The sequence below is a fragment of the Chelon labrosus genome (genome assembly GCF_963514085.1).
Source record: "Chelon labrosus genome assembly, chromosome: 24".
In the NCBI taxonomy this organism is placed as follows: Eukaryota; Metazoa; Chordata; class Actinopteri; order Mugiliformes; family Mugilidae; genus Chelon; species Chelon labrosus.
The window spans coordinates 9,885,643-9,911,169 of NC_140357.1; the positions used below are offsets into that span (position 1 = coordinate 9,885,643).

The following is a 25,527-nucleotide window of genomic DNA, read 5'->3' on the forward strand; positions in this document are numbered from 1 at the left end:
CGCAGGACGACTACCCGCTGGCCAGCCTCCCGCTGCTCGGCTACTCCGTCACCGTCCCGTCGGAGTCGGAAAACATCCACAAGGACTACGTCTTCAAGCTCCACTTCAAGTCCCACGTCTACTACTTCAGATCAGAGAGCGAGTACACGTTTGAGAGGTGGGCGTTCGCTCAGATAGTCACTTCCTCCTCCACGCAGCCCGCAGTGGATTATCTAAACCAACGTCTTGACTGTTTCCTTCCTTTCTTTCTTTTCCAGGTGGATGGAGGTGATCCGAAGCGCCACCTGCTCCGCCAGCCGCTCCCTCCCGAGCACCAGGAAAGACCTCTACTGAAGCCTTCCTCTGCTCCTCCTCCTCCTCTTTTCGCTCTTCGCCTGGGTTCACATCTGGACTTTAAACTGCACAAAAAGACTCCTCTCACTTGCACACAATCACGCTGCAACACAGCAGAAACCAATCGACACCTCTGAGGTTCCACGCTCGGAGGCCGTCCCAGCTTCACCCTCTCATCACACGCTTTCCTGCGCCAGTCGACGTGATTCATTTCTCGGTGCCAAACTGGCAGCGACCGTCTTCTTATCATGAACCTGGATTACCGCGCTAATAAACTACACTTTACGCCTATATATAGTTTGAATTGAACGCCAGTTTGGACCCAATCAGAAATCACCCCTTTTTCTTTTTTTCTAAGGCGCCTTTTTGTACAATACCTTGATACACTGTGAAATGTCATGTCTCATTTATTTCTACTGTTGTTTATTTTTATTTTTTCCACCGAGTTTTGTCTCGTTCGAACGATTTCAACCTTCTTCCAAAGCCGACAGAGATTTCGCTGGTCGCTGGCTCGCTCAGCCGACGACCCCCCTCTCTCTCTCCAGTATTCCTCCAGTTTTTCTGGATTTGACTATTTTAAATAAAGAAACGTACGAAAAAAAGAGACAAGTCAGAAGTTGTGTTTGGTTGGTTTCTTTAAATCTCGCGGTTGCGGCAGCAGCAGGTACACATTTACACATACAGACAAGTGATTTTAAAATGAGATTTCTAGCGGTAAAACAAAAAGGAAAATCTGACAAAACACATCAGAAAGTCACCCAAGATTTCATATAGTGTTACAGCGATAATCAGGAATGTTTTACCCAAACATAAAGATGCATTTCTCCACTTTTTTCCCCTGTAAACTGTAAATAGTTAATGAGATGGTTAAAGTATCAGCCCTTGGATTTAATTATTAATGCTAACAAAAATAAAAGACTCCTACTTCAATCCTTGCTCACCTTAAATCATAAAAATATAAACTTTTTTGTCAGCTGCATTGTTAATCGTCCATTTAAGACATAATCTGACAAAATCCTCTACACAATCTGACAGATGTGCTTGTGTTTCATTTAAATTTGAGGATTAGGATCAGGAGTGTGTCTTGATGTGAGATGATCTCTACAGAGGTAGCAGACGGGAGGACTCGGCAGCGTCCTACATCAGTCTCGAGCTTCTCTGGCCATGTATTCCAGGCCGTGGTCCCCGTACGCGTCGTAGCTCTCGTAGCAGGGCAGCGAGGGCCAGTCCGGCTGGTACGTCGTCGTGCTGTACACGAACGCCTCCGTGATGCTCCCGGGCGACGGCGTCTCCTCCCCGGCCACCCACTCCTTCACCTCCAGCTGCGTCGCGGCCCTCTGGTACATGGCGGGGACGCTCTCGAAGTCGTCCAGGAACTTCAGCATCCGGTCGTCCACTTCGTAGATCTCCCCGTGGATCCTGTGGCCCCGGCCGGGGATGTTGAGGAGGAAAGGGATGTTGTATTTGCCGGCGATCACCAGCGGGTACTTCTGGGCGGTGAGGGCCGTGGCGAGGAACTTGGCCTTCCCGTTGGCGGCGTCGAACATGCGGTGGTAGTTGGGCTGCCCCTTTTTCAGGGTGCCATAGACGAAGACACGGATCATGAGGACGGAGGAGGGAAGACACCTGTCAAATAAAACAAAAGTCAGACATATTTCAGCTGATTTATAAGAGTGCATCACAGTAAACGGATCTAAAAATACAGAAACTCAGAGTGCTGACAGGTGTGGCTTAAACTCCTCTGAACATGTTATATCTTGGCAGTGTTACATGCACACATATTATGGGCGTATTTAATATTAATAGAAACAAAACTAGATCTGCTCACAATTATTTTACTTTTGCATCTCTGCCGCCTAAAAGTCCGGAACGACTTTAACTTTTTGGACTTTGTTACTACAAAGTACATCAGCTCAATTATTAATTCACTGTGAGAGATTACTGAGTCAGATCGTTCAAGCTTGAATACAAGTCAATGAGTAACCGTGTAAAACGATAAGCACATAAAAACATAATTAAACCACTCACTGACTAATAAAAAAGTGTTTTCACAAGTCAATTAGCATAAAAAATGGATAAATGAGCGAATTCTTACCGTGAAACGAAGAGACAGCTCCGAAAATGAATGACACTCGCTCCGCAGTCACGGTTTGTTTGCGGAAGTGCAACAGCCCAAGCAGGCGTGGCGTAACATCTCGCACATGCGCAGAAAAAAAACCCATTCAGATAAACCAGCGGAAACCGGAAACAACAGGTGGCGCTAAAGTGATAAAAGAAAAAGAGAGAAGAAGAGTCATTAGTGTCAATATAAGAAGTTGTGTTCAGTCTGGTAATATCTGAGTGAAAGATACAATATTAATAATAAAAATAATAATGAAAAAAAAAAAAAAAAACGTGTTAGCTATGGAGTCCCGCAAGAAAACACAGAGCTAATTAGCATTAGCGTTTCCCACACGACGCCAGACGGTGGTTGCTATGGTTCGTTGCCAGGGCAACCGAAGCACGCGTTGAGCTGAGTCAGTTGAGCTAAAATATTTTTAAATTTAAAAAATGCAAAAACAAAAACAATCGTTAAACAAAAACAATCAAATCAACAATAAAATGACATACAAATATTCCTTATAAAAGTGTAAAAATTTTCCTAATTAAAGTTGCTTTTCCGGGTTCGCTTCCGTGTTTTGAGACCCACTGCACATGCGCAAGAAGCTAACCAAATAATACCTGTTTTATACAGATATACTCATATTTGACTAGCCTTGCTTTGCTCCAAAACTTAACTTCCCAAGTTGTCAGCGTATTATATTTGACTATTTTATTCAAATATAGTAATGAGACTATAAGCAGACAAAATACGTATTGTTTAAGCTGCAGGACTTGTTGTAAATTTCAAAAAGAAAAAGAAAAAGATCTTTAATAGTCAGATAAAACAAGTGAGAATGAAAATACTGCTCGCGTATGCATATCTGGACATTTAAGTACCCACCAAGAAGTAAAAACAACCAAATAATATGTCAAACAGCAATTAAATAATCACATACGTATTCTCTACTACGCTACAAACATTCCCATTACCAGTTCATTAAGCATGCTTTTGCAGAGAGGGTTGTAAATAAATGGAACAAAGCAAATCAGGGTAATTAGTCATCTATAATTTACCCTGTTGGCTCCATTAAAAACCACTTAACGTAACAGAAAAAAATATAGGGCCACGCAACAATAATATTTATAGCAGAGGAGGACATTAAAAACAATTACACTAAATGATTTAAACTTCATTCATGAGTTCAGCATCTCGTTAATAAAAAAAAGGAAGTCTTTACCGTCCATTCTGTTTTTTTTTTTGATAAACAAATAAGACATAATACTGTGGTGTTGTGACAGCAGCAGATAGATCTCATAAAAATAAAGTTGTCTCTAGAATATTTCCTCTGACAGTTATCCTTTATCACTCTTCACACCTCTGAGTCACCTGCTGAGACAGAGCGGGGCAATAACTCAGCCCGCGGACTAAAGTGCATCCATCTTTCCCTTAACAGGCACTTGACAATCAGTCAAACGGTCGAAACAGCCTGTCACATCAGCCCGGGAAAGAGCCGGGAAAAATAATCTAATAAACATTCTGGTTTGGCAGAATGAAGGGGCATCAGTAACTCTGACAAAGAAAAGAATCGTGTAGTCAGTTCACGCCAGCGTTATGATACAGAAATGAGATCCACATAAAACCACATCCCTAGAAGAGTAAGGGGGGGATAAATTGCTATTTTCAATAGGTTTGAAAGCTCGTATTTATACTTTAAAAAGAGATCCGCATTAGTAGTGGATTTGGATGCAGCAAATAACATAAAAACACACAAGTTAAATAGTAAATATGTTTATAATGAGATAGTTTTATGGGAGAAACAGAAAGAAGACAGCATGCCTGTAATGTATGGGTTCACTGTTTTCATGCCGGACCACTGTTTGTTATGGTGACGGCTGCAGGGCTTCTGATTGGCCACAGGGGTCGCTCTCGACGCTGATTTGTCCACCGCGGGCGATGACGCAAGCACGTCCGCAGCCTAGCAGCAGAAAAAAGACGGCGTAAACAAAGCGAGCAGGCAGTTCAAAACCAGCTAGCCCTAAGTAGCTATCGCCTTTTTTTTTTTTTTGAGGTAAATCGCGCTATGTGGCCGCGTTAAGTTAGACATGAGCACATTCTATCGGTGAGTAAAGACACCGTTCTCATGGCAACGGAATCACTTATATTCCCGAGGCTGAAAATAAACGAGTTAACAGGGTACCGTTATTGCTAGCTAGCATTAGCTTCAGCTAACGGGATTTTACAATCGATCACAAACCGGCTAGCGTTTATCGATACCTTATGGTAACAGCCGCTTGGATCGTCGGCGCTGATTGGGTGAATCATCTTAAACGCTGGTAATATTATCACTACTATGAGTTAGCCTCGCCATGTAGCAGATTTAGGCTAAGAAACGATCAGCTGGCTAAAAGCAACGGGGGCTGGATAGCGGCGCGGCGCGGCTCGGCGCTCCGGGCTGGATGACCACTTGATCGCAGTCACCTGGACTCGGGACTGCGATGTTCAGCCTGATGGCGAACTGCTGCAACTGGCTGAAACGTTGGCGAGAGCCCGCAAGGTGAGTGGAGCCACGAGCCCAAAACCCGGTCCTGCACAAGCTCCGGTTTGTTTGGGTTAGCAGCTGGTAAAGTTTGCTGTGGAGGCGGGGGGCCACATCACTTTGACAGATCTCACTGTAACTCACGTGTTAGCTTCTTTTTATGGCAGAAAATGCAGGTTTATTTGCAGCTTTAGTCATTTTGTGTGACTTTGGGTGTCAGAGTCAGAATGATCTAGTCCCATCACAACACAAACTGCAAACTAAGATGGTTTTGTTGTGTTGTTAGGTGATTTACACGTGTTATTGGAGCTGGAAAGATGGCTTAATCCATGACTGATTGACACAAATAGTTCTGAGAATCAATATTCAAGCTTTAATCAACTTATAAATAAAAAATAATGTGAGGATTTGTTGCTTTTCTGTTGAGTTTCCCTATTTATTCTTGGTCTGCCGGTTGAACAACCTTCTTTTTGACATTTTTAATTAACTGAGCATCACTTTTAGTTGTTAACCTGCGTATTTAGATTCTATCCCAATCGTGGATCTCACCAGAAATGGCACGGTGTGTCTCTTTGCTTTCAAAAACCACACATTAATCACTATTCTTGATGACACAAAACAACCCGAGAGTGTGAAGCAGCACAATCAGCAAAGTGTCATTAACGGTGCCCCACGTGGGTGCGTCTGAGGCCACCTGATCCCTCCCTGGACTTAGCCAGAAATCCTCGCCCTAATCCCCGCGGCCGCCTTGGTTCAGTGGGTCGCCCTCGCTTCGTGGGGGCCCTGCAGTCGAGAGGAGGAGGAGAAGCTTGTGGCCGCGAGGACGGCGGGCGATGGGTTAGCAGACGGCGGCGCCTCGCCCTTTGGAGGCTCGCAGCCGGAGCCTGCCCCGATGAAAGCCGGCTGGCTCCAGAAGACGGTTAGATGGATAGTGAGGTTGATGTCTTTTCGGCGCAAGTGTCAAAGTTAAGTATTGCGGCTGGAGGATCGGGCTGTTTGTGTGTCCGAATCAGCTCTATTGGCATCTCTTCTTGCTGCAGGTGCTTGATGCTGTCTCTTATTCGGTTTATTGAGCTTGCACAGTGCTCTCTTTTGTTTTATATTTTGTTGATTTTCTTTCCAGACAGTATTTAACGCCTGGAGCCATATAGATTTGCAAGAAAGCTGCAACTTTAAGCTTAAATTCGGGAGCAATTGTGTGTGAAACTGAATTATTCTACAGGAAATCATGGTTCAGATGTTGAGGTGACTTGCTGTGGCTGCCGCCGAGGCGTGTGCATGCTTCATTCCTGCAGAAGTGACTGAGTGTGCAGCTCTTTTAGGATTATTTACTGAAATCCTGTGTGCGTCGTGTTGTCCGACGCCTGCGGCTCTCTCAGGCCAGGCGGCGCCTCGGTTTATTCGGGTTCATGTGACCGGCGCTGACTCACCGGGCGGAATCCTTGATCGCGCTCGTCATTCGGATTATTAATGGGCTTATCTCTGCCCCCGAAATGCGTCATCATAGCTAATGCAAGGTGGCCTCTGTCTCGGGCCTGAGGTGCGCACGTGCGTTCATGTTCCCCCCTCTTTGTTTTTTTTTTCTCCTTACAGGAAAGTGACTCTGGTGATGGTGGGACTGGATAATGCAGGGAAGACGGCGACGGTGCGAGGCATCCAGGGAGGTTAGGATCCTCTGTGATATATATATATATTAATAATGCATCATCGGAGGAGTTGTGCACCAGAAGTAGTTTGTAAACCAGGCTTCTCCGTCTCGTTTACCCGAAATAAACTGCCTCTCTTCACTTCACCTCCATGTATATTTTATGTCACGTCCGACAGCTCGCAGTTACGCGTCTTTGCTTTTATACTTCGCGTGTCTCCAGAAAACCCGCAGGACGTGGCCCCCACCGTGGGCTTCTCCAAGGTCGACCTGAAGCAGGGCAAGTTCGAGGTGACCATTTTCGACCTGGGCGGCGGGAAGAGAATCCGGGGCATCTGGAAGAACTACTACTCCGAGTCGCACGGCGTGGTCTTCGTGGTGGACTCCAGCGACGTGCAGCGCATCCAGGAGACCCGGGAGACCATGGCGGAGGTCCTGCAGCACCCGCGCATCGCCGGCAAACCCGTCCTGGTGTACGTGCTCCCCCTTCCCTTGAAAATCGAAAAAGTGCGAGTAAACTCTCACGACGTGCCGGGACTCCGAGAGGAGAATTGCCCGCGAAAGTACGCAGAGATGCGGAGATAATGGAGTAATTGCCCGGCCTAAAAGTCTGAGTCCTTGGTCCAATTTGTTGGGTACGTGCGCTGCAGGTTGATTCCTGCAGGCATCTGTTTAATCAGTAATCAGGACACAAAGCGCAGGCTGGGGAGCGGAGAGTCTTAAAGGGTATTTTCAGGTGTTCCGGCGCGTTCTAATCAACCATCCACAATCAGGACACACGCGCATTTCCATAAGATTTCCGGCCTCTACAACTATTTTCTAAAATTGAGTCTGATCGCTGTCCTTGGTGCCACTTTACCCTTTTCCCTCCGGCGCCTCAGTGAGTTCATAACAAGAGATAAAAGTTCTTCTTTACCCCAGATGCTAGCGGTAACTGTTTTAAATCTCTCCCCGCAGACTTGCCAACAAGCAAGATCAGGAGGGAGCGCTGGCTGAGGCGGACATCATCGAGAACCTGTCGTTAGAAAAGCTCGTTAACGAGAACAAGTGTCTGTGTCAGATCGTAAGTGTTCCTGCACCTGTTGCGGAGCAGCAGCTGAGTGACGTTAAGTGCATTTGTTGTCAGAAAGGAGAGTCTGGAGTTTTTTTTTTCTCCTGCCCCTAGGAACCGTGCTCGGCCGTGCTGGGCTACGGGAAGAAGGTGGACAAGTCCATAAAGAAGGGCCTGGGCTGGCTCCTCAACAACATCGCCAAAGACTACGAGGCCATCACCGAGCGCGTGCAGAAGGACACGGCCGAGCAGCGCGCCCAGGAGGAGCAGGACAAGAAGGAGCGGGCGGAGAGGGTGCGGCGGATACGGGAGGAGAGGTGAGGGCGGGAGGCGCGACTCCCTACGCACGGCGAAGCAAATTTATTTGGAATAACTGACTCGCCGACATGTCCACAGAGAGCGGGAGGAGCGGGAGGAGGCGGAGCGAGAGGGGAGGCCGATCCAGGAGGAGGAGCCCGACGACGAGAGCGTCCAGAGCCCGTTTCAGCCGATAGGAAGCGTCCTCTCTGAGGTGTGTTCAGGTCAGATTATAGTCTGTCGCTCTGTTTGATTTTAAGACGTCAACAGCGTTCACGGTTTGCGTCCAGGCTGAGGAGAAAGAAAAGGAGAGGAAGAGGCTCCAGGCGAGCAGGACGGACAGCGCGGCGGCGGGCGGCGGAGAGGAAGAGGAGGGCGAGGAGAACGAGGAGCCCGATGATACAAGACAAACGCCGGAAAACGCAAGTTCAGGTGAGTGGCTCTGAATCCTGACACGACCGTGTGGATGCTCAGATGTAAGGAAGCGGGAGGGAAGGGAGGGGATGGATTTGTCTCTTGTGCCTAATATGTCCGTGTACGTTCAGCCTCGGCAGGCGAGCAAAGCAAGAAGAAGACGAGCAAGCTTCACCTGAAAAGGAAGCACAGGGTGGACCCGCTGAGGACGGAGGATGCCGCAGCAGAGAGCCCCACCCCCCCGCCCCCTCCAGGTGAGCGGATGCGTTCTTACTTAGGAGCCTAATTCGCCTCAGAGAGGCCTTTTTCCTTTCGAAGCAGCTGTGGCCTCGCGTGCAGCTGTTCAGTCAGCGGATCAAGTCTTTAAAAACACTCAGCCCTGAGCCTGAGCGCCCACTCTTTTCCTTCCAGGTTGGCTTTGTCCACGATCATGATCATTTCTTTCTTTTATTTTCTTCAGTGGGATGGGCGACGCCTAAAGCCTCTAGGCTGCCAAAGCTAGAGCCGCTCGGGGACTCGAGGCACTCCGGTAAAGCCGCCTGCGGCATTGCGTCCTAACCACCGTTTCATTTCACTCAGCCCTCCTCCTCCTCCTCCTCCTCCGCCGCCGCCGCCGCCGCCCCACTAACCTCTCACACACTTAACTGTCGCGAGATCAGCGTTTCCTCGAGCAGCTTCCAAATGAGAAGGTCTCAGAGGGGAACACTGAACTCTGTCTGCCTGGGTGAACGTGTGTGGACTGTTGATTAGCGTCGAGCATTCGCTGTGTGCTGTTTCTTCCCCCCTGCATGTCACCAGTGTTTGTGTGGATCCTCGCAGACGTCCTAACCATTACTCATCCACATTTCTTCCCCCTCTCTACATACCACCGCCGTGCAGCATCTTCCCCTGGCTTGCTTTGAGCATGCATTTTGTTATTTATTTATTTTTTATTCCAGGGCCCCCCGACGGGTTCACTAACGCAGCCAAACCTTTCTCTCCTCCCCTCCCACAGACTTTTTCAAGAAGCCCCTGCCGCCCCTCGCCAACAGGCCGCGGCCTAACGGCGACACTCACGACGTCATTTTTTAAAACTCTCGAACCAATCACGGCTCTCTCCCCTTTTTTTTTTGTGTCTCAAGCGGGCGGGGTGTAGACAAACCGGGCGAAGCGGGCGGACCGCAGCGGGTATCCGGTGGCCACCGAAAGCGGAGACCTGCTCGGGATTTCACAATTCACTGTGAAGCGCAACAAAAGACTGATATTTCCTTTTTTATATATACATATATATATATATATATTACTGTTAATATCAGTGTTAGTAAGTCTGGACTCTATGTGTCTAAATGAAATGCTTTTAACTGACGACGAATGTAAATATAACACTACATACAGTATATGTGTCTGTCTATTGCTGAATAATGTATTTGTACACACGTCGCCCTTAAAAAACGACCGTTTATTTTCGCATCTTGAGATTTGTGGTCATAAATGAGCATTTTTTTTTAAAAGGAAAGCATCGCAACACTACATCGCCACCGTCAAAACGGTCGGTTTTAGTCGTAAATGTCTCGACTTTTAACGTAAACACAAATCTGTACACTACTTTTTTTTTCGCCTCCAGCCAGCGTCGTCGTTAAAAAAAAAAAAAAAAAAACATTTGTATGTACTGAAAGAAATATATTTGTCTTTATTTGTCGACAGGGCTACAGACTTTTTACGCGTTCTGCTGTTTACACTGTGTATCTGTTTTTAAAGTGATATTTCCCTCCTTTTTTTTTTATTTTTTATTTTTTTGTTTTTTATAAACTTTAGACTCGCCTCCATCCCCTGGAGGCGCCAGCCAGCACACTGTTGTTGTTCCAGCTTCTTCTTCTTCTTCTTTTTCGTCAGCACCCGTTTTCACTTTGAAATAACAAAAAAAAAATAGAGGCGTAAACACAAATCTGGATCTTGGAACACTCCGCTGCCCCAGTTAAGTTTCTTTTGCGTGTTGGAGGAGTTTGCAGCGGGACGAAAAAAAGGGGAGGAGAGCGTACGTCGGTACATCAGCACCTGGAACAGCCGCTACTGGGTCAGAACACATGAGAATACGTGTAGCACAACACATGAAATATCACTTTAAAACCACTTTATTGTATCTCAGATCTATACTGCGACACTCCTCTCTTCATAATGACCCAAAAATATTTTTTCTACACAGTCTGAATTTTATAACGGCTCAATTAAAGATGTTTTAAATACACAATTGACTGATTAGCATCTGTTTTCTGTTTCTACATCGCGAGCAGCTGCGGTTGGATCGCAGAGCTTGTTACCGTCGAGTGTTTGTGGTTTTGGTTCGGCGCCGAGCCTCCGCCGATGTTTAGTCAGTATTTCTGGTAATGGATCTTACACCATTAGCGTAATGCTGTAATCAGGTTTTCTATCTTGAGGACGGAGCTGACACTCACAGCTGTCTGCTGCAAACACTTAAAACCAGATGAGACTTGGGGAAAGGGAAGGTGTGAGGCAAACAGAGTCTTAGTAACACCTCACTGGTAGAGCGTTAGCATCGTAGCAACAGTAGGCACGGACGGAATTTCAAATCATAACAAGTTGTTGGTGATTGTTGTGTTTTAAATCGTGTGAGATCCTAAATGTAAGGCACAAACATTAGCTTGCGGCTAACTAGCTGGCTACATTCTTCCAAAGATATCAAGCCTGCAGATTTTAGCATGTAGCGCTCAAGGATGCAAAGCTTTCCACGCGCAGAGCTCTACAGCAACAAAGTTGGTGAGGTTAACGTCACACTCTTAATTTTAGAATTAGCCAAAAATTAAATTGCCAATCCCGAACATTTTATTACAAATAAAGTCTGTTCAATATATGTCTCAAATATTAGCTTGCAGCTAACTAGCTCGCCACCTGACAAAATCACCGGCTAGAAACGAGAGGCCTGCTGTTCATTTGTTCATTTAGCAAATGAACAAATGAACGAAAAAACAGCTGTCGCTAACGATGCAGATATTAGCATCGTTAGCAACAGCATGCAAAGCCTTCCCGTGAATAGCAATAGCAACAGCAACAAAGGGGGTGGGGCTTAGAGAACAGTTATGCAGTGATGTCGGCTACAAATTAAAGTATATAAGTCAGTATGGATTGGCAAAATTATATGAATGTGCTAAAAAATGTGTTCTTAAAAAATGTGTGTTAGAGAAGGAAGTCAACAAAAAACACCTGCAATTACCACATATGGCCACAGGGGTCGCCAAAGAGAGGAAACAAATCTTTAAGACTGCAGCTTTAATGGCCCTTTAAATTGTCATTAGGCACTGTGGCAGATCTGCTGTTTTGACATTACATGGGCAGATATACAACAGGGCTTCACATGAGTAACCAAAATAAATTAAAAGTTGCTTCAAGTTTTTACAATTTTAGTACAGAGCAAAGCAATACATCAAATTTTTAGGCCTTTCTGTCTCATATTACAACAAACTGAATGAACCCATCCACGCACACAGCCTGGAAACACCATCTCTTTATTTCTCATCACACGGCAGTGCAGTAGTGATCTGTCACTAATACAAATGCAGCTCCCCAGGGTAGAAACATATTTCATTGTGGAATTAGGCGGCAGAGTAAAACAACCGAAGCTTCGCGGTGAAATGAAAACTACCTGCTCCGAAATAATGGACGACACAAAATCTTAAAGTATGCCAATTTTTTTAACGCATTGTAGTCGCCTTAGCTTCCCCCCCGTTGTCAAAGTAATTACACGTTCACAAAGCAACAAGGAGACACATATGCACCAGGATTTTATAATTACAACCAAAATAAGGGGAATAGCGTAGCTTAAAAAATGAGATGCTAACGAGAATATAGTTGTTTCCGGCTGTTTTGCATCCTCATTTTGATCTTGTCAAACGTCTAGTTTACAGCCCATGTCTCTTACAAGCAGAACATTGCACTAATGTGCTGTCTCGTTACTGTTCCCCCCGTTGTCGATACAGAGGCAGGCTTCATTTAAGTGAGGGATATCGTGGCGCAGCAGCTGCACTGAATCTGTGTCCTGCAGAAGGACGACGGCAGATGCACCGGTGCCCTTAAGCAGGTGCTTCCAACCATCCATCCCCCTCCCTCATTACGCTCGCACACTTTGATATCATCAATCCGTGACGCTCGTCTCATTCCAGGAGCGATTTTGTGATGAAGTGTTGTAATTTACTACCAACCCCCCAAAAAACTCCTTGTCTGCATCTGTTTTAGTTACTGATTTTCCAAGACGGCCCAAAATGCCTTTCAGCAAATCGAACACAGCGAGGATAGAGGGAGTAAGCGTTCCCTTTGTGTGGCTTACACAGCTGTGGATATTGGAAAAGCTGCGGGATTATAAAGTCAGACTGCGTTTTGGGTCTGTTTTGTCGGTGGATGAATTGGTATCTTCTTCCTCATCAACAAAAGATGTCTCTCTGTTGTGCAAATGTACGTGCAGAGTTTGATAGTGTAAAAAAAGCGCTCCCCTATCAGACTCTCTTGTGGCTGCATCAAAAATGCTTAATCTTGACATCCGTTTTGTAGTCTGTGAGCATAAGAAATGGCAGTTTCAGATACTTTTTTACCTTTCTATATGCTTATATATTGGCCTACGTACAGTATGGAGGTGGCAAATTAAAGGTTAAGACGAAATAACGAGTGTAGGAACGTACTTTTATAAAGGGCACAAGAACTCACTGAATCATGTAAGAAAGTTCTGTTGATAAAATCACAAAATTTAGTTATTGGACTCGACAATCTGTCCAGAAATGCCACTGACTTTGCTGTACGACCTTAAAGTCTCAGTTAAGGAGAAAGAAAATACATATAGATGTTGTATATAGCAAGGGTAACAATGCAAAATAGAGTTATGTAAGTGGAAAACTATTTGAAAATGTTGATGACTCATCCTGCACTTGTGGGCGTGTGCTTATTTTGGATCCAATTAAATGCTTGCTTGAATTTCTGTGACCCGCCCTCCTGCTGCTTCTCCTTTATAAATTCATTCATGTATAGTCAAGAATTAGGCTCAAACGTTAGCTTGTGGCTAGCTTGTGGCTAGCTTGTGGCTAGCTTGTGGCTAACTAGCTCAGTACCCAACAAATTTAATGATCATTGACTCCACAATTTGCTAACAGTTTAAACGGTAAACCCCGCAGTGGTTAGCATTGTTACGTTCAAGGATGTGACGCTTTACAGGCGGAGCAAAAACAACAAAGGGGGTGGGGCTTGGAGAACAGTTAAAGTACCAGTCGCAATGGTGACTGAGCCGCTATTAAAATTATATGAACGTCCTACATTATTAAAATCTGGGTGTCTGTGGAGACCGAGGGGGAAGTCAGTAATTAATTCTGTTATTTTTGGAAGGCGGAGTTGATGACTGATGACTCATCCAGCACTTGTGGGCGTGTCCAATTAAAGGCTTCCTTTAATTTTTGTGCTCCGCCCTCCCCCTGCTTCTTCCTTCACCAGCAGCACTCGGCTCCAGCAAGTTGGGGGCGGTGCTTTGGAGCTGACCAATCAGAGCAGACTGGGTAAACAGCACTCTGCTCGTCTATTCGTGGGTGCTTTAATGTGTGAAATAAAGCATATACAAACGTAATTTTCAGATAAAATGGTTTATTTTTATCTAACACACTTTTTTTTATCCATGTGGATCTTTAAGAATTCTGGAAAGACCTTCAAAACAGTGGAAGTGTTGTTAAACCGCACTGCACATGTATTTTTAATGAACAGCCTGAGATCAGATCCAGGTATGAGAGTGCAGCTCGTCTTTGCTTGAATTTAGAGGTCAATTTATGAAAAGAACTCTTTCTTTACGCTTCTGTTTATTCCAAATAAAACCGCGGCGGCTGGAAACATAAAGCACATCGCCTCTCCCGAGCACCCCGGCATCTTTCCTGGGATTGACCCGTGGCGTCAGGCTGTGAGCGTTTAAAACAGCAAACATAAAAGCTTTCACGAGCGGGGAATAGGTTGAGTCAGTGTTGTGTTAAATCACTTGGCAACGGCGAGCGGCAAAAAAGGGCCATGAACTGAGATGAGATCTTTTCGTGGGGCGCTTGTGCTTTTGCCTGTAGGGCCACCATTCATTTGGTGGCGTTGCGTGTTGGATTTGGTCACACATAGGCCTCTGGGCCCTGTCATATAGCAGTGTTAATAACATCAGGAAATAACGCTGCGAGCAGTAAGGGGATTGCTCAGTTTGGTGCTTGTCGACTCTTCCCTTCCTGAACATGTTGGGTATGTCTAGACATTTACAGCCAAGCTAACGAAGCCAAGTAGTTGAAATTATCTTCTTTTGTTTTACTTTTTGTCCTCGAAGCATTTCTTGCGGGAAGGTTTCTCAAATATAGACCACCAAAAGTGTATTAATACGCAGCTAAAAACGTTTCTGAGATTGTGACTTGGCTCTGACCCGTTATCCCACCTGCGCAGGTGTCGCACACGAATCGACGCCCCGTCCTCAAGAGGAGCCTTCGCCACGTCGGGATTAACGGGTAAGCAAGCAAATCACGAGGAAAATGAGAAAATCGGCTTTGCTCCGCTGGTGTGTTTCCTGAATGTGATGTTGAGAGCGTGACCTGGTTTTCACCTCTGCATCGGTCTGTCTGCCAGCTGGAGCCACAGAGCAATTAGAGCCGAGAGAGAGGAAGAAAAAGTGGAGCTGGCGTGATGTTGTTATTGTCTCCTTTAGTGTACAAAAAAAAAAAATGACCTCAATTAACAGCAGCTAATGTTGATATGATCATGTATTCAAGTCTTTTTGTTTCTTCCCTCACATCTGCTTCCGCTTCATGTGTAATTACAACATAACGTGATAAACAGAGTCATTGAAAGTCGTTATTTAATGCCAAACTTTATCAAATTGTGCCTTCAGTCTTAAAGCGGAACTATTGTTTTTTACAACCTGGACCTTATTTCTGACATAAAATACGGTAATTTACTCACCCATATAACTTTTGTGTAATTCGTATTCCTTCGGGAGATATTTAGATCATATATCCATATAGTGGGAGTGAATGGGGCACCGAAACGCAGCCTCTAAATAACGCATTATCTGCCGCGAAACTCGTTCATTACAGGTAACAAGCCGGCCGGGTGCGTGCGGCGCTCAGAGATGACATCATCCAGGTCAGAAGACATCATCTGGGGTCTGTAGGTCAATCTACAGACCCCGGATGATGATAACAGGTAACTCCAGACTCAACGGGGAATAGCACTAGCGATAACAAAATATTGGCAGATAATGCATTATTTAGAGTCTGCGTTTCGGTGCCCCGTTCACTCCCACTATATGGATATACGCTGATCTTATTATCTTCCGAAGGACTGTGAACTACACAAAAGTTATATAGGTGAGTAAACGGCCGCATTATATGCCAGAAATAAGGTCCGGGTTGTAAAAAAACAATAGTTCCCCTTTAAGCGTGTTGATGGCAGCTGATGAAAAACACACCGCAGGCCAGTAGGGGGCCCCCAAGGGCTGACAAACTTTAAACTACAGCAGTCCCTAAAGGACCCAACCTCAGTGTGATGTTTGTAGTTTGCCGTTAGCCTGACGTAGCCAAACTCTGCAAGCAATTAGATAGTCCTCAAACTAATCAGAGCCGTTTTGTGCAAACAAATTCAACTCCATGGCGCTCAGTCGCTGTTACTCTTCCGTCCATCACCGAACAAAGCCCTGCCCAAACGATTTGATTGGCCTGGCAGATCTTTGCTGGAACGTGATCATTTCCCAACGGAGAGACTCCAGATCAACCTTCCGCCACAAAGAGATTGTGGGCGAGGAAGTTGATCTGGTTGATATTCTCCGGAACAAGTACTAACAATATGTTTGTAGTATTTTAAATGACCGTCTAATTTCATTATTTAGTAACACTGGCAGCGCTCCAGCCTCCAGGCTCCCACAGCTCCGTATATGCGCCTATACGCACCCTATCACGCCTCGAACGAGTAGCGCCAAGGCTCCTATCTGTGAAGCGGCTTATAATAAATAAGCAGAAAGGCGTTCAGTGTCTCACTCAAGGACGCGTGGGCAGCTGGAAGCACTGGCTGCATGCAGAGTTCAATCCTGAGGCCAGTCAGTTTGTGGATATTCTGATCTTTTCAGTAAAGCTGGGGGAATGTGTTGTTCAGGTTTTTTGGTTCTTTACAGCTGCAGCCTGGACATCTTGGGAAGACGCTCGGGCGGAATATTTTTATACCTGCGAGCATCCCTAGCTGTCGGTTCATCTGGTATATCTCTCTGGCATCTGTTTAAGATGCTAGTATCACACATCATACTGTATCGCTGGTCGCTGTGGCTTTAAAAAAAGGCAGTGAAGAAGACAAAAAACCCACATCTGAAGGAGAGAGTAGCATTAGGGCATCATATAATGATACGTTATCACTGTACGTCTCTTGCCTTTGATCACACACTACCATATAGACACCATCTTGTAACAAGTTTTAAAACAAGCCTGCAGCGCGCCGCGTTGTCTGCAACCTGCCTTTAAACCCAGAGGGTTAAATAAAGAGCAACTAATGAACATGTTCCGGTTTGCTGTTTGCGCGTCTGTCTTTAAATCTGGATAGAAGAGGGAACAGGTAATTGCTCGTGAGCTGCAGGGGAGGTGGGGGGGTAGCGAATCCGTGGGGAATCACTGCTGCTGCTCTGGTTGTCACCCTGCAAGCCATTTATCAACGGAGCCTGCAGAGGGCAATGCAGCACCGGCGATCTCCCCCGGACGAGACGACTGGGAATGCTGTGACACTATTAACGACCGCGAGCCTCGCTGTTTATGTGGAGTGAATGGCATCTTTTGAGTTTGGTCTGAGCTCGGGGATGACGTGTTCGGGGCTGGTTTTCAACAAAAGAGCGCCGGGCTTTTTCTAATGTGACGGCTCATTGCGTAACCAAGCAGGGGAAGGAAAGTGGAATCATAAGAGGAGCAGATATTCAGACATATATGACACAGGGTGAAAAAATAAAAAAACAGCTGTGTTTATGTTTGAGATGCCTAGACCAGACAGGGTCAGGCCTTATTGAGCTCTCATATCACACTATGGGTAAATATCAGCTGATCGGAGGTGCCCAACATACAATATTGATCTGTGGCCACTTCATACAAAGCAATGTGGACTTCTGACCCCTTTGCAAGCAATCAAAGTGTTATTTTTTTATTCCTCAATAGCAGAAACTAATGTTTTTGGTCTAATCTTGCAGCTTTCTGCAGCCACCAAAGCTTGCGTTAAGTGTAATAACGTGGTTTAAATAAATTTAAGTGGACAAATAATTATAAATGTTGGATTCATACGATATAAGCTAGAATATCTTCTGTTTTAATAGGTCCATATGGTTTTAATCAGGCTGTCCAGTTCTGAAATTTGGCCCTTAATCTTTTTAAACCCTCAAATGTGCTCTGTTTCTTGGTTTCAAAGATGCCACTCTCTGCTCCGGGAACTCATTTCTTACATTTTAACAACTCTCTGGCCTCAGAGCGCGCGACATTCGGTCTCGATTACGCAAAAGCAATTCGGCGGCGACGAATACAGTCCGTGCAAATGAAGGAACCTGCCCCGCGAAGCACTCGAGCCCAAGCCACCTAGCGCCTCTTCGTCTGCAAATGCCCTCGGCTGTGCTAACGGCGGACCTGTTTTGGTGTCGCATTGTAATATAATTTCTGATCCACACCTGGCGCGGGCGCACCTGGCGCGGGCGCAATGCGAGGCTTCGGCGAGGTCAGCGAGATAAAGAAGCTTGGGTTAAGAAATGGCAGAAGGAGATGCAGGAGAGGGAGAGATTAGAAGGACGGGGGAGAGAATAAGAAAAAGCAGATAAGGGATAATGAGGTGTTGGAGCGATAGAGGATAGAGGATAGAGGAGGACAATATGGGTGGAATTTGGGGAAGAAACGAGCGGAGATAAAGAGAGAAGGTGCGGTATCTGTGGAGTAACAGGGCGAGGCCTTTGAGTGACGGGACGATGTGAGGGCGAGGATGCGAGCATGGCTTTGTCTCAGCCAGGAACACTTTCCTTTTAAAGAGCTAACGTCAGCAGACAAATCTGACCGACGGATGATTGACTGTCAGGACTGACGGCAACGCTCCCCACACCTGACTGCATGAATGCTCTGTTTTGCTTCAGGGCTTTTAAAAGTAAAAAAAAAAAAAAAGAGTCAAATTAATTCCCTTTCACTCCTACTCACAGAGTTAATAAATTGCTAAAGGGAAGCTTTTAGGGCTCCGCAGTTCAGAAGTTATTATAATAAACCATCTTTGTAGATTTCCATTCATAGTTTGAGTTGTAGTTTAATGGAGAATTAGTGCCGCTGTCTCTTGTTTATACGGACAAACCTGATATTGTTTCGCCTCAACTTTGCGTCAGTCGCTTGGCCTCCCACCAGCAGCCGCTGTCCTGTCGGCGGGTCGATCTCAGTGTCATTTAATCTAATAATGCCTGCTGCTTACTCCACCGTCCACGTTGTCGTGCCAACAGGATTACTGTAAGCTCTCTTGATAACCACCCCACCGTCTCTCTCGCTCTCTCTCTCTCTCTCTCTCTGACTCTCACGAGGTTTTGTGCATTCGCAGAGTCCGTCCTTCCCGGTGAAAAGGAGGTCAGGTGTGCTCCCGACGTCCACCCGGATAACAATCTCCACATGTGTTGTGCTATTTCGATGCTATAATGTAAATCTGCTCGCGTTGCTCTTGTTTTTATCCGGTTAAAGGTCAAGAGGTTGCGCGCCGCCGAGGCAAATTTATTCCTCGAAAGGATTCACAGTTTTCTGCAAAGTTGATTCAAGTTTGCACTCGTGATAAGATAAGCCCATCACGCCCATTAGTCCGACGCCGCCAGCTGTCGCGCAAACCTCTATTTTGCCTCCTAAATATATCGGCAGATTGTGGGGGTTCACTCTCCATTGCGTCTCCGCGTTTAATACCGGGCCTCAACAGGTCGTCCGTGCTGCACAGATTTAATTAAAGCACATCTGTGGACGCCTCAATATGCGCCGTATTCTCACCCCGAGACGTAAGGGAAAGGATTGTTTCATGCACCCAACAGAGCTGCTGATTAGAGAGGGTGTCTTACAGGAATCAAGGGCGTTTTATGGAGGTGAGAAAACGCTGCCATGTGTCTGTGTATGATGATGACATGAAGAAGCGAGCGTCCTTCCGGGTGTATGTACTCATCTCCGTCTAACCTGCCTTTAAACGTGCAAGCGTGCACGCAAGTGAGATTAATCTAAAGTGTGACTTTTACAGGAGATACCGTTGCCGGTGAAGGTCTGAGTCGGGCTGCTGTAATTACTTGCTAGCAGACGGTGGAGGATAGGAAAGCCTAAAGAAATCATTAGGGACCTGTCAGCTACCGACAACGCTCTGATGTCAGTCGTCTTTGTGCTCTTCGAAGCGACGGTGTAGTTGTTTTTAAGCGTTTCTGCTTTGCGAGTGCTTTGCACTCGGGAGAGAGGGGGCAGAGAGAGAGAGAGGAGGTGAAAACCAACAAAGTCGCCGACTGATTTGCAGCCGGGATGATGCAAGTGCGAGCGTATTGCGGGGCAGCTGGAGCACATGGAGGAAGATATGATCCCTCATCCACTATTTGTCTTTTATATAACTTATCCACACCGCTCTTTGGGCTCCTAATGGCTTTAAATTTCAGATTACGGTTAATTCACGTTAGACATTTACTTGTCCATGTCCTGCACCAACACCTCAAGCTCTAATAAACAAATAAAAGTCAAGTATATGAAATAAAACTCCCACCATTGAGCTTGAACTCTTTAAAATACTAAAATGTAATACTACTGTATTATCAAGCAGTTTATTTCTCAAAAACAGCAACTTTATTGTCTTGCTAACTCGTAAAACATCCTTTGTTTTTGCAGCCTAGCCAACTATAGTGCAAAACACATTGCTACTGCACTGTCACTGTTTGTGGCTAACATGTTAGCAACTTTAGCTTTCATTCAGAATCACTAATGAATGTCTTCTACGTCTGTTTTAATTAATTTCAACTAAAGCCTGCCTTGTTAGCTGCTAAACTGTCTCCAGCTAGTAGCCGACTTTTGTTAGCTTTGTTTGGTGCTAGCTTAAAGCGGGTTTACAAAATGGATGTATTGGTGAGAATTGGCTTGAGCAGAGCTGTATTTTTTAAAGAACTTCAAAGTTTAATAACAGACGGAAACAAAGCAGTAAAGTTTTGGACTCCTTATATTTGTCTGGTTTAGCGCTAAGTGTTCATTAGCTAATTGCTAGGGTTTGGAGCTAGCTTAAAGTGAGTTTATAAAATGGATGCAAGAGGTTTATCAAAACTGTCTTTTTTCCTTAAAATTACTGCCAACGATTTACTTATGAGAAACTTAAACAAAATAGTAAAATTTCAACAAGTGTCTATCTGGTTAACCGCCAAAAGCTCACTGGCTAATTGCTAACTTTGTGCTTAGGTGCTAAAATCGGTTGACCGGAGCAGTTTTTATGTTCAAATGGCTTCCTGAAAATTAGGTAAAGTGACTGAAATGACATCTTTGCAGACTTTAAAACCAAACACAGATATAAAGAGATAAAAGAGGCTAAAAGGAGCTTTCATAGCCTTGCCCTTTAAGCCGTAGTTGTATAAAAAGACAGATAATAATAGTGCGGTTTAAACTACAACTGACCTCTGTTCACATCTTCCAAAAAGGAACTAAAAAGTATGCAGAGACAGTTGCAGATTTTTTAACACGGCCCTGAAAAATATCAAGATGAAATGGGAACTCATTATTTTACATGATGAATGTGGGCGGTGGACAGCTCTGCTGCTGAGAGCAGATGAAGGCAGAGGACCGCTGTCGAATGAAAGCAACAGGCTAAGGGAAGTACAGCTCTGACACTGACAAGAAGCAGCAAACAGTTGGCTGGAAAGGTACTGAAGGTGCTGATAAATACAGATGGAGAGTAAATCTGCCCAAAAAGGGAGTTGATCCACACGTCGGTTTCTCCCAACACTCGACAGCGTAAATACTCGCTCAGGCTCACGTGGTTCAGCGACCACGCACGACCCCACATGTCTAATCCTCGCAATCACATCGCCCCAAAATGTAGGCCGCCTCAAATGGAAGGACATCTAACAAGGTGCGTCGAAGACACACTTTTCATCTTTGGCTTTTCACCGGAGTCACCGGAAGGCCTCGGAAATTGGATTTATTTACAGCAGCGGAAAACAGGGCTGTGAAGAGAAAGAAATGATCGGGAAGCAGAAGGGGGAACGAAAAGACGTTGCAAATTGGCAGATAAAATAGAGTTCAGACCCTGGACACGGGGACTCACATGAGGAGCAAGCAGGCTTATTATCATTAGCTTTAAAAGCTTGTCCTCTTGTACTGTAATAAATGTATACTGCAAAAGGTGAAACCCCTTCAAAATACAACATTTATTGAACCACACATTTATGAATTTTCCCTGAGTTAGAGTACACACACTTGCACACACACTGCATGCTTTAGAAATTAGTAATAGGAAGCCATAAGCTGCAAATATGTCCCCAAATAAAAGATGGATAAACAGAGATAATGAGAAAAATAATATAACTTTCCAAGATTTTAGGACCTACAGGCGATAAAGTCATTGCACTGAGACTGACATTTTGGGAAATAAACTCTCCTTATCCCTTGGCATGAAGCCTCGGCGACTGCAATACTCCCTATTCCCCGAAGTCTAGTGTGTACAGTAGTCCAGATCTTGTTTGTAGCCGCCTGGTGGGGGAATGTCTGCAGAGAAAAGAAATACATGAGGTCACAAGCTCGAATAAAATCAATGACAGCTTGTGTATTTCAAATTAAAAAGATCATAAATGTTTCAGCGCAGAAACTTTCCTGGGGAACTGGAGGGGCAAATCGTTACTTCGGTGCTCACAGCGGCGAGGCGGGCCCTGCAATCGGACAGCTGCACTCATCTCAATCAATAGGTACCTGCGTTCCTCTTTGTGATGTTTCAGGAACCGTTCCAGTGGCCGGTCCTCGCAATCCAATCCAATTGTGAACCCGATACCGCGAGGCCAGATGTGAAATGAGCAAATCAAAAGTAATTTGAGCGTGGGTGCTCCAAAGGAAAACTGCTCTCGGAGCTGAGTTTAATCGGCGGCTGGTGTTGTTACAGAAAAGAGGAGGTGAGGAGAGGCTGAAATCATCGCCTGAGAAGAATCACAACAGGGCTGTGGTGAGGCTGTTGTGCGTCCTCTGGAAGTGCAGTAACTTGGCGCTTGCGTGGGTGGAAAGCTAACCCATGAAATGACCTCCAGAGTCAGGACTTTTTACTGGTGTTATCCACTTGGTTGATTTCCTTCTGAAACTAGGTTTGGAAATTCTGAATAGAAAATCACTTGGCAGTTGTCGGGATCTCAGAGTCTTTAATCAGACTGTGGCTTTGCTAACACCCTTTTCCACTCCAGCGGGTCCATCAGTTTAGATTTGCTTCACACTGTGTGGGAGCTGGAAGTAGTCGTAGTAGCTTCGCCCCAAAAATGATTTTAGCCCAAAAAAGACGCCACAACTTAATATCTTAAATATGAATCCCCTCAGTTTCCCTTCCACTGCCTGTCAAATATTGGTGTTCATGCACGTCATAGTTACAGTTTATTTTGATAATATGATCGTTTACTCACCCATATAACTCTAGTGTTATCTGGAGTCATTCGGGAGATATTTAGATCAGCGTATATCCATATAGTGGGAGTGACTGGGGCACCGAAACGCAGCCTCTAAATAACGCATTATCATCCGGGGTCTGTAGATTAATTACTATTCATATAAATTACAGATAAACAAACCAGCTGTCGCGGGTGCGTGCGGCGTTCAGAGATGACACCTTCCACGTCAGAAGTTAGTAGGTCAATCTGCAGACCCCGGATGATGATAACAGGTAACTCCAAACTCAACGGGGAATAGCACTAGCGTATCTTAACAAAATATTGCTGAAATTAATGAGTTTCGCAGCAGATAATGCATTATTTAGAGGCTGCGTTTCGGTGCCCCATTCACTCCCACTATATGGATATACGCTGATCTACATCTATCTCCCGAATGACTCCAAATAACACCAAAGTTATATGGGTGAGTAAACGATTGTAAAAAAGGTTGTAAAAAAAAACGGTAGATCCCCTTTATCTCCTTGACTTGGTTAAAAACTCTGATGCCATGCTGGGTTGGAAGAGTGAAGCTAAAGCTAATGCTACATCTCTCTAGCGCCATGCGGCAATCCACATAGAAAACGCGGAAATAACCGAACAAACTTAGAGCTAATTAGCCTTGTATCGTCTCCTCCAATCGTTTCTTGGTTGCCTTTGGGCGTTGCAAGCCGGCAAGTAGTTTGCTCTTTGGCAAACGGCTGTGTACGTACGCCACCAGAACTTCAACCATACAAGAATCTTTGTTTTGCCGCCTTCAGTTGTTCTTCAGAGCGAAATAGTACATACAAATATAGTCTGCTCGCAGTCCAAAAGAAGCCCTTGGCAAGACGGTGGGTGCTTATTGATAGTGGTTAGTAGCTTGGACTTGACACGTTCATCTCTGAAGTACAGTGCAGACAACATTGGAACAGTAGCGTACCTAAGGACTCCTGAGAGTAAGTAGATTCTGGGATACCTGACTGTCCCTAGCCCACACAAGTTACCTCCTGATGCATCCTGGATAAAACGGGTAAGAACACATCTGAGCATTTGGACTGTACTTGGTGCAGGTGCATGCTGCGAACTGGAGCAGTACTTGGACGGCGAGTGGCAACGTTTCACAAGTCCACTAGAAAAACAAGTACAGACGAGAACGCATTACTGACAATGCACTCATGCACTTTGAGTACTGCTAAGGTATAAGTGTAGACCTTGGGTAACATTGTCAGAAACAGAAAACACAAGTGTGTAATAGTTAGATGTGCTGGTCATAAAAAAGTGTCGGTTAGGTAGTCACCTAGGTCTGATTAGGTCTTAAAGCTTACTTCAGAGTAGATAAATACACACTTTAATTGTTTGTCACCATCCAAACTCCGGCAGAATTGCCCTAACTGCACTTCACACAGCTTCAACGACGTGGAGAAACTCAAAGCTCGACAGGCCTGCTGTTCCCAGTTAAGGCTGCACCGCTGTGTGCTCGCAGCTCAGGAGGGGCGTTTAGCAAACAGTCAACTCCTTTCAGTTCAAGACCTGACCCGGACGCGGTTTGTCGGCGGCGTGAGATTTGTTTTTGCGGGCGGCGACAAAAGCTGTTAGCCTTTTTTTTTTTTTTTTCTCTAATAGTAAACATAATGGCTCACGCAGCCAGTCGGCGTATCAAAGTGCAATATGCTTATGCAGATTAGATCGTAATGTTGATGAGCACTGCAAGCGCAAGCGTTGTGAAGAGAGATGTGAGAGGACCTTTTGCTCCTCTGCATCACTTCATTTCGTGCGGGATGTAAATTTTCTGCTTTTTTAGAGCGAGGAGTGAATTGCTGACAACAGAAACTTTTTATTTTTTTATTTTTTTATGAGAGCCAATCTGTTCAGTCGGAATGTGGTTGTTGTGGTTGTGCATGGGCCACCAGGTAGATCAAACCTATCATCAGCGTCTGGACCTCGGAGGCGACGTTTGCTGTTATTTTGTTCGAGCAGAGACAAAGCCTTTCTTTTCCTTTTCTTTTTTTATCTGGCAATGTCCTTTTAGAAGGTCATCTTTCTCCACAAAGACTAGACTCATTAAATTCATCACAAACCGTTGACAATCGTCATAGAGATGCGTGCAACAGGTCCCTCGGTTCCAGTTGTCCAATTGTCTGGCTGAAATTAGCAATCAAGATCTTACGACAAAGTCAATTTATTCAGGACAAAATTACACGTACACATCTTTGGCGTCCAACTCTGAATGTCGGCGGTGTTTATTAGTTATAAAACTTTCCTCCAGTGTTTGTCCCCTGAGTTACCCACAATTATTATTATTATTATTATTATTATTATTGGAGAGGTTTAGGCTGATGGGATTTTCAGTATCTCCCATGCATCATGCTTTATCAAAGCACTTTCCTCTAATTATAAGAAATTGGATGTTTAAAAGTTTATTTTGCTTTGTGGGAAAAATTACACAGAATTTAATCTTTTGAAATAATAAATTCAGAGACTGGGTTGTAGAACAAACAGCCATTAAGCTGTTGGAGACTTTAAATCTACACCCGGGCCAACAAAG

At 45.1% G+C, this 25,527-nt stretch overlaps 3 protein-coding genes across 6 annotated transcripts in view; 2 read left to right on the forward strand and 1 right to left on the reverse strand.

Annotated features, from left to right (window-relative positions):
* Positions 1 to 946, forward strand: part of LOC311509077 (FERM, ARHGEF and pleckstrin domain-containing protein 1-like) — a 40,913-nt gene extending 39,967 nt beyond the window's left edge. The window contains exons 27-28 of the mRNA XM_084574125.1: positions 6 to 157; positions 258 to 946. Of these exons, the coding sequence (XP_084430251.1) occupies positions 6 to 157; positions 258 to 333 (228 nt within the window). The 3' untranslated portion in view covers positions 334 to 946. The remainder of the gene's footprint in view (positions 1 to 5; positions 158 to 257) is intronic.
* Positions 947 to 1,137: 191 nt separating this feature from the next.
* On the reverse strand, positions 1,138 to 2,477 carry LOC311509078 (gamma-glutamylaminecyclotransferase-like). Its single transcript, XM_084574126.1, has 2 exons — positions 2,429 to 2,477; positions 1,138 to 1,959 (listed from the first exon to the last, which is right to left on the reverse strand). Exon 2 carries the CDS (start codon positions 1,935 to 1,937, stop codon positions 1,476 to 1,478), a length of 462 nt encoding a protein of 153 aa, XP_084430252.1. The 5' UTR covers positions 1,938 to 1,959; positions 2,429 to 2,477; the 3' UTR covers positions 1,138 to 1,475.
* Positions 2,478 to 4,418: 1,941 nt separating this feature from the next.
* On the forward strand, positions 4,419 to 10,576 carry arl13b (ADP-ribosylation factor-like 13b). 4 transcript variants are annotated; one of them, XM_084574266.1, is made up of 10 exons: positions 4,419 to 4,970; positions 6,546 to 6,616; positions 6,821 to 7,070; positions 7,555 to 7,660; positions 7,763 to 7,965; positions 8,045 to 8,159; positions 8,236 to 8,377; positions 8,491 to 8,613; positions 8,820 to 8,888; positions 9,354 to 10,576. In XM_084574266.1, the coding sequence occupies exons 1-10, from the start codon at positions 4,912 to 4,914 to the stop codon at positions 9,428 to 9,430; spliced, it is 1,215 nt and encodes a 404-aa protein (XP_084430392.1). In that variant the 5' UTR covers positions 4,419 to 4,911; the 3' UTR covers positions 9,431 to 10,576. The 4 variants fall into 4 exon arrangements, with proteins under 4 accessions (XP_084430392.1, XP_084430391.1, XP_084430393.1 ...); XM_084574265.1 differs by lacking the exon at positions 4,419 to 4,970 and adding an exon at positions 5,001 to 5,916 and having other exon boundaries at positions 6,544 to 6,616; XM_084574267.1 differs by lacking the exon at positions 4,419 to 4,970 and adding an exon at positions 5,004 to 5,916 and having other exon boundaries at positions 6,544 to 6,616; positions 9,481 to 10,576.
* The last annotated feature ends 14,951 nt before the right edge of the window (positions 10,577 to 25,527 follow it).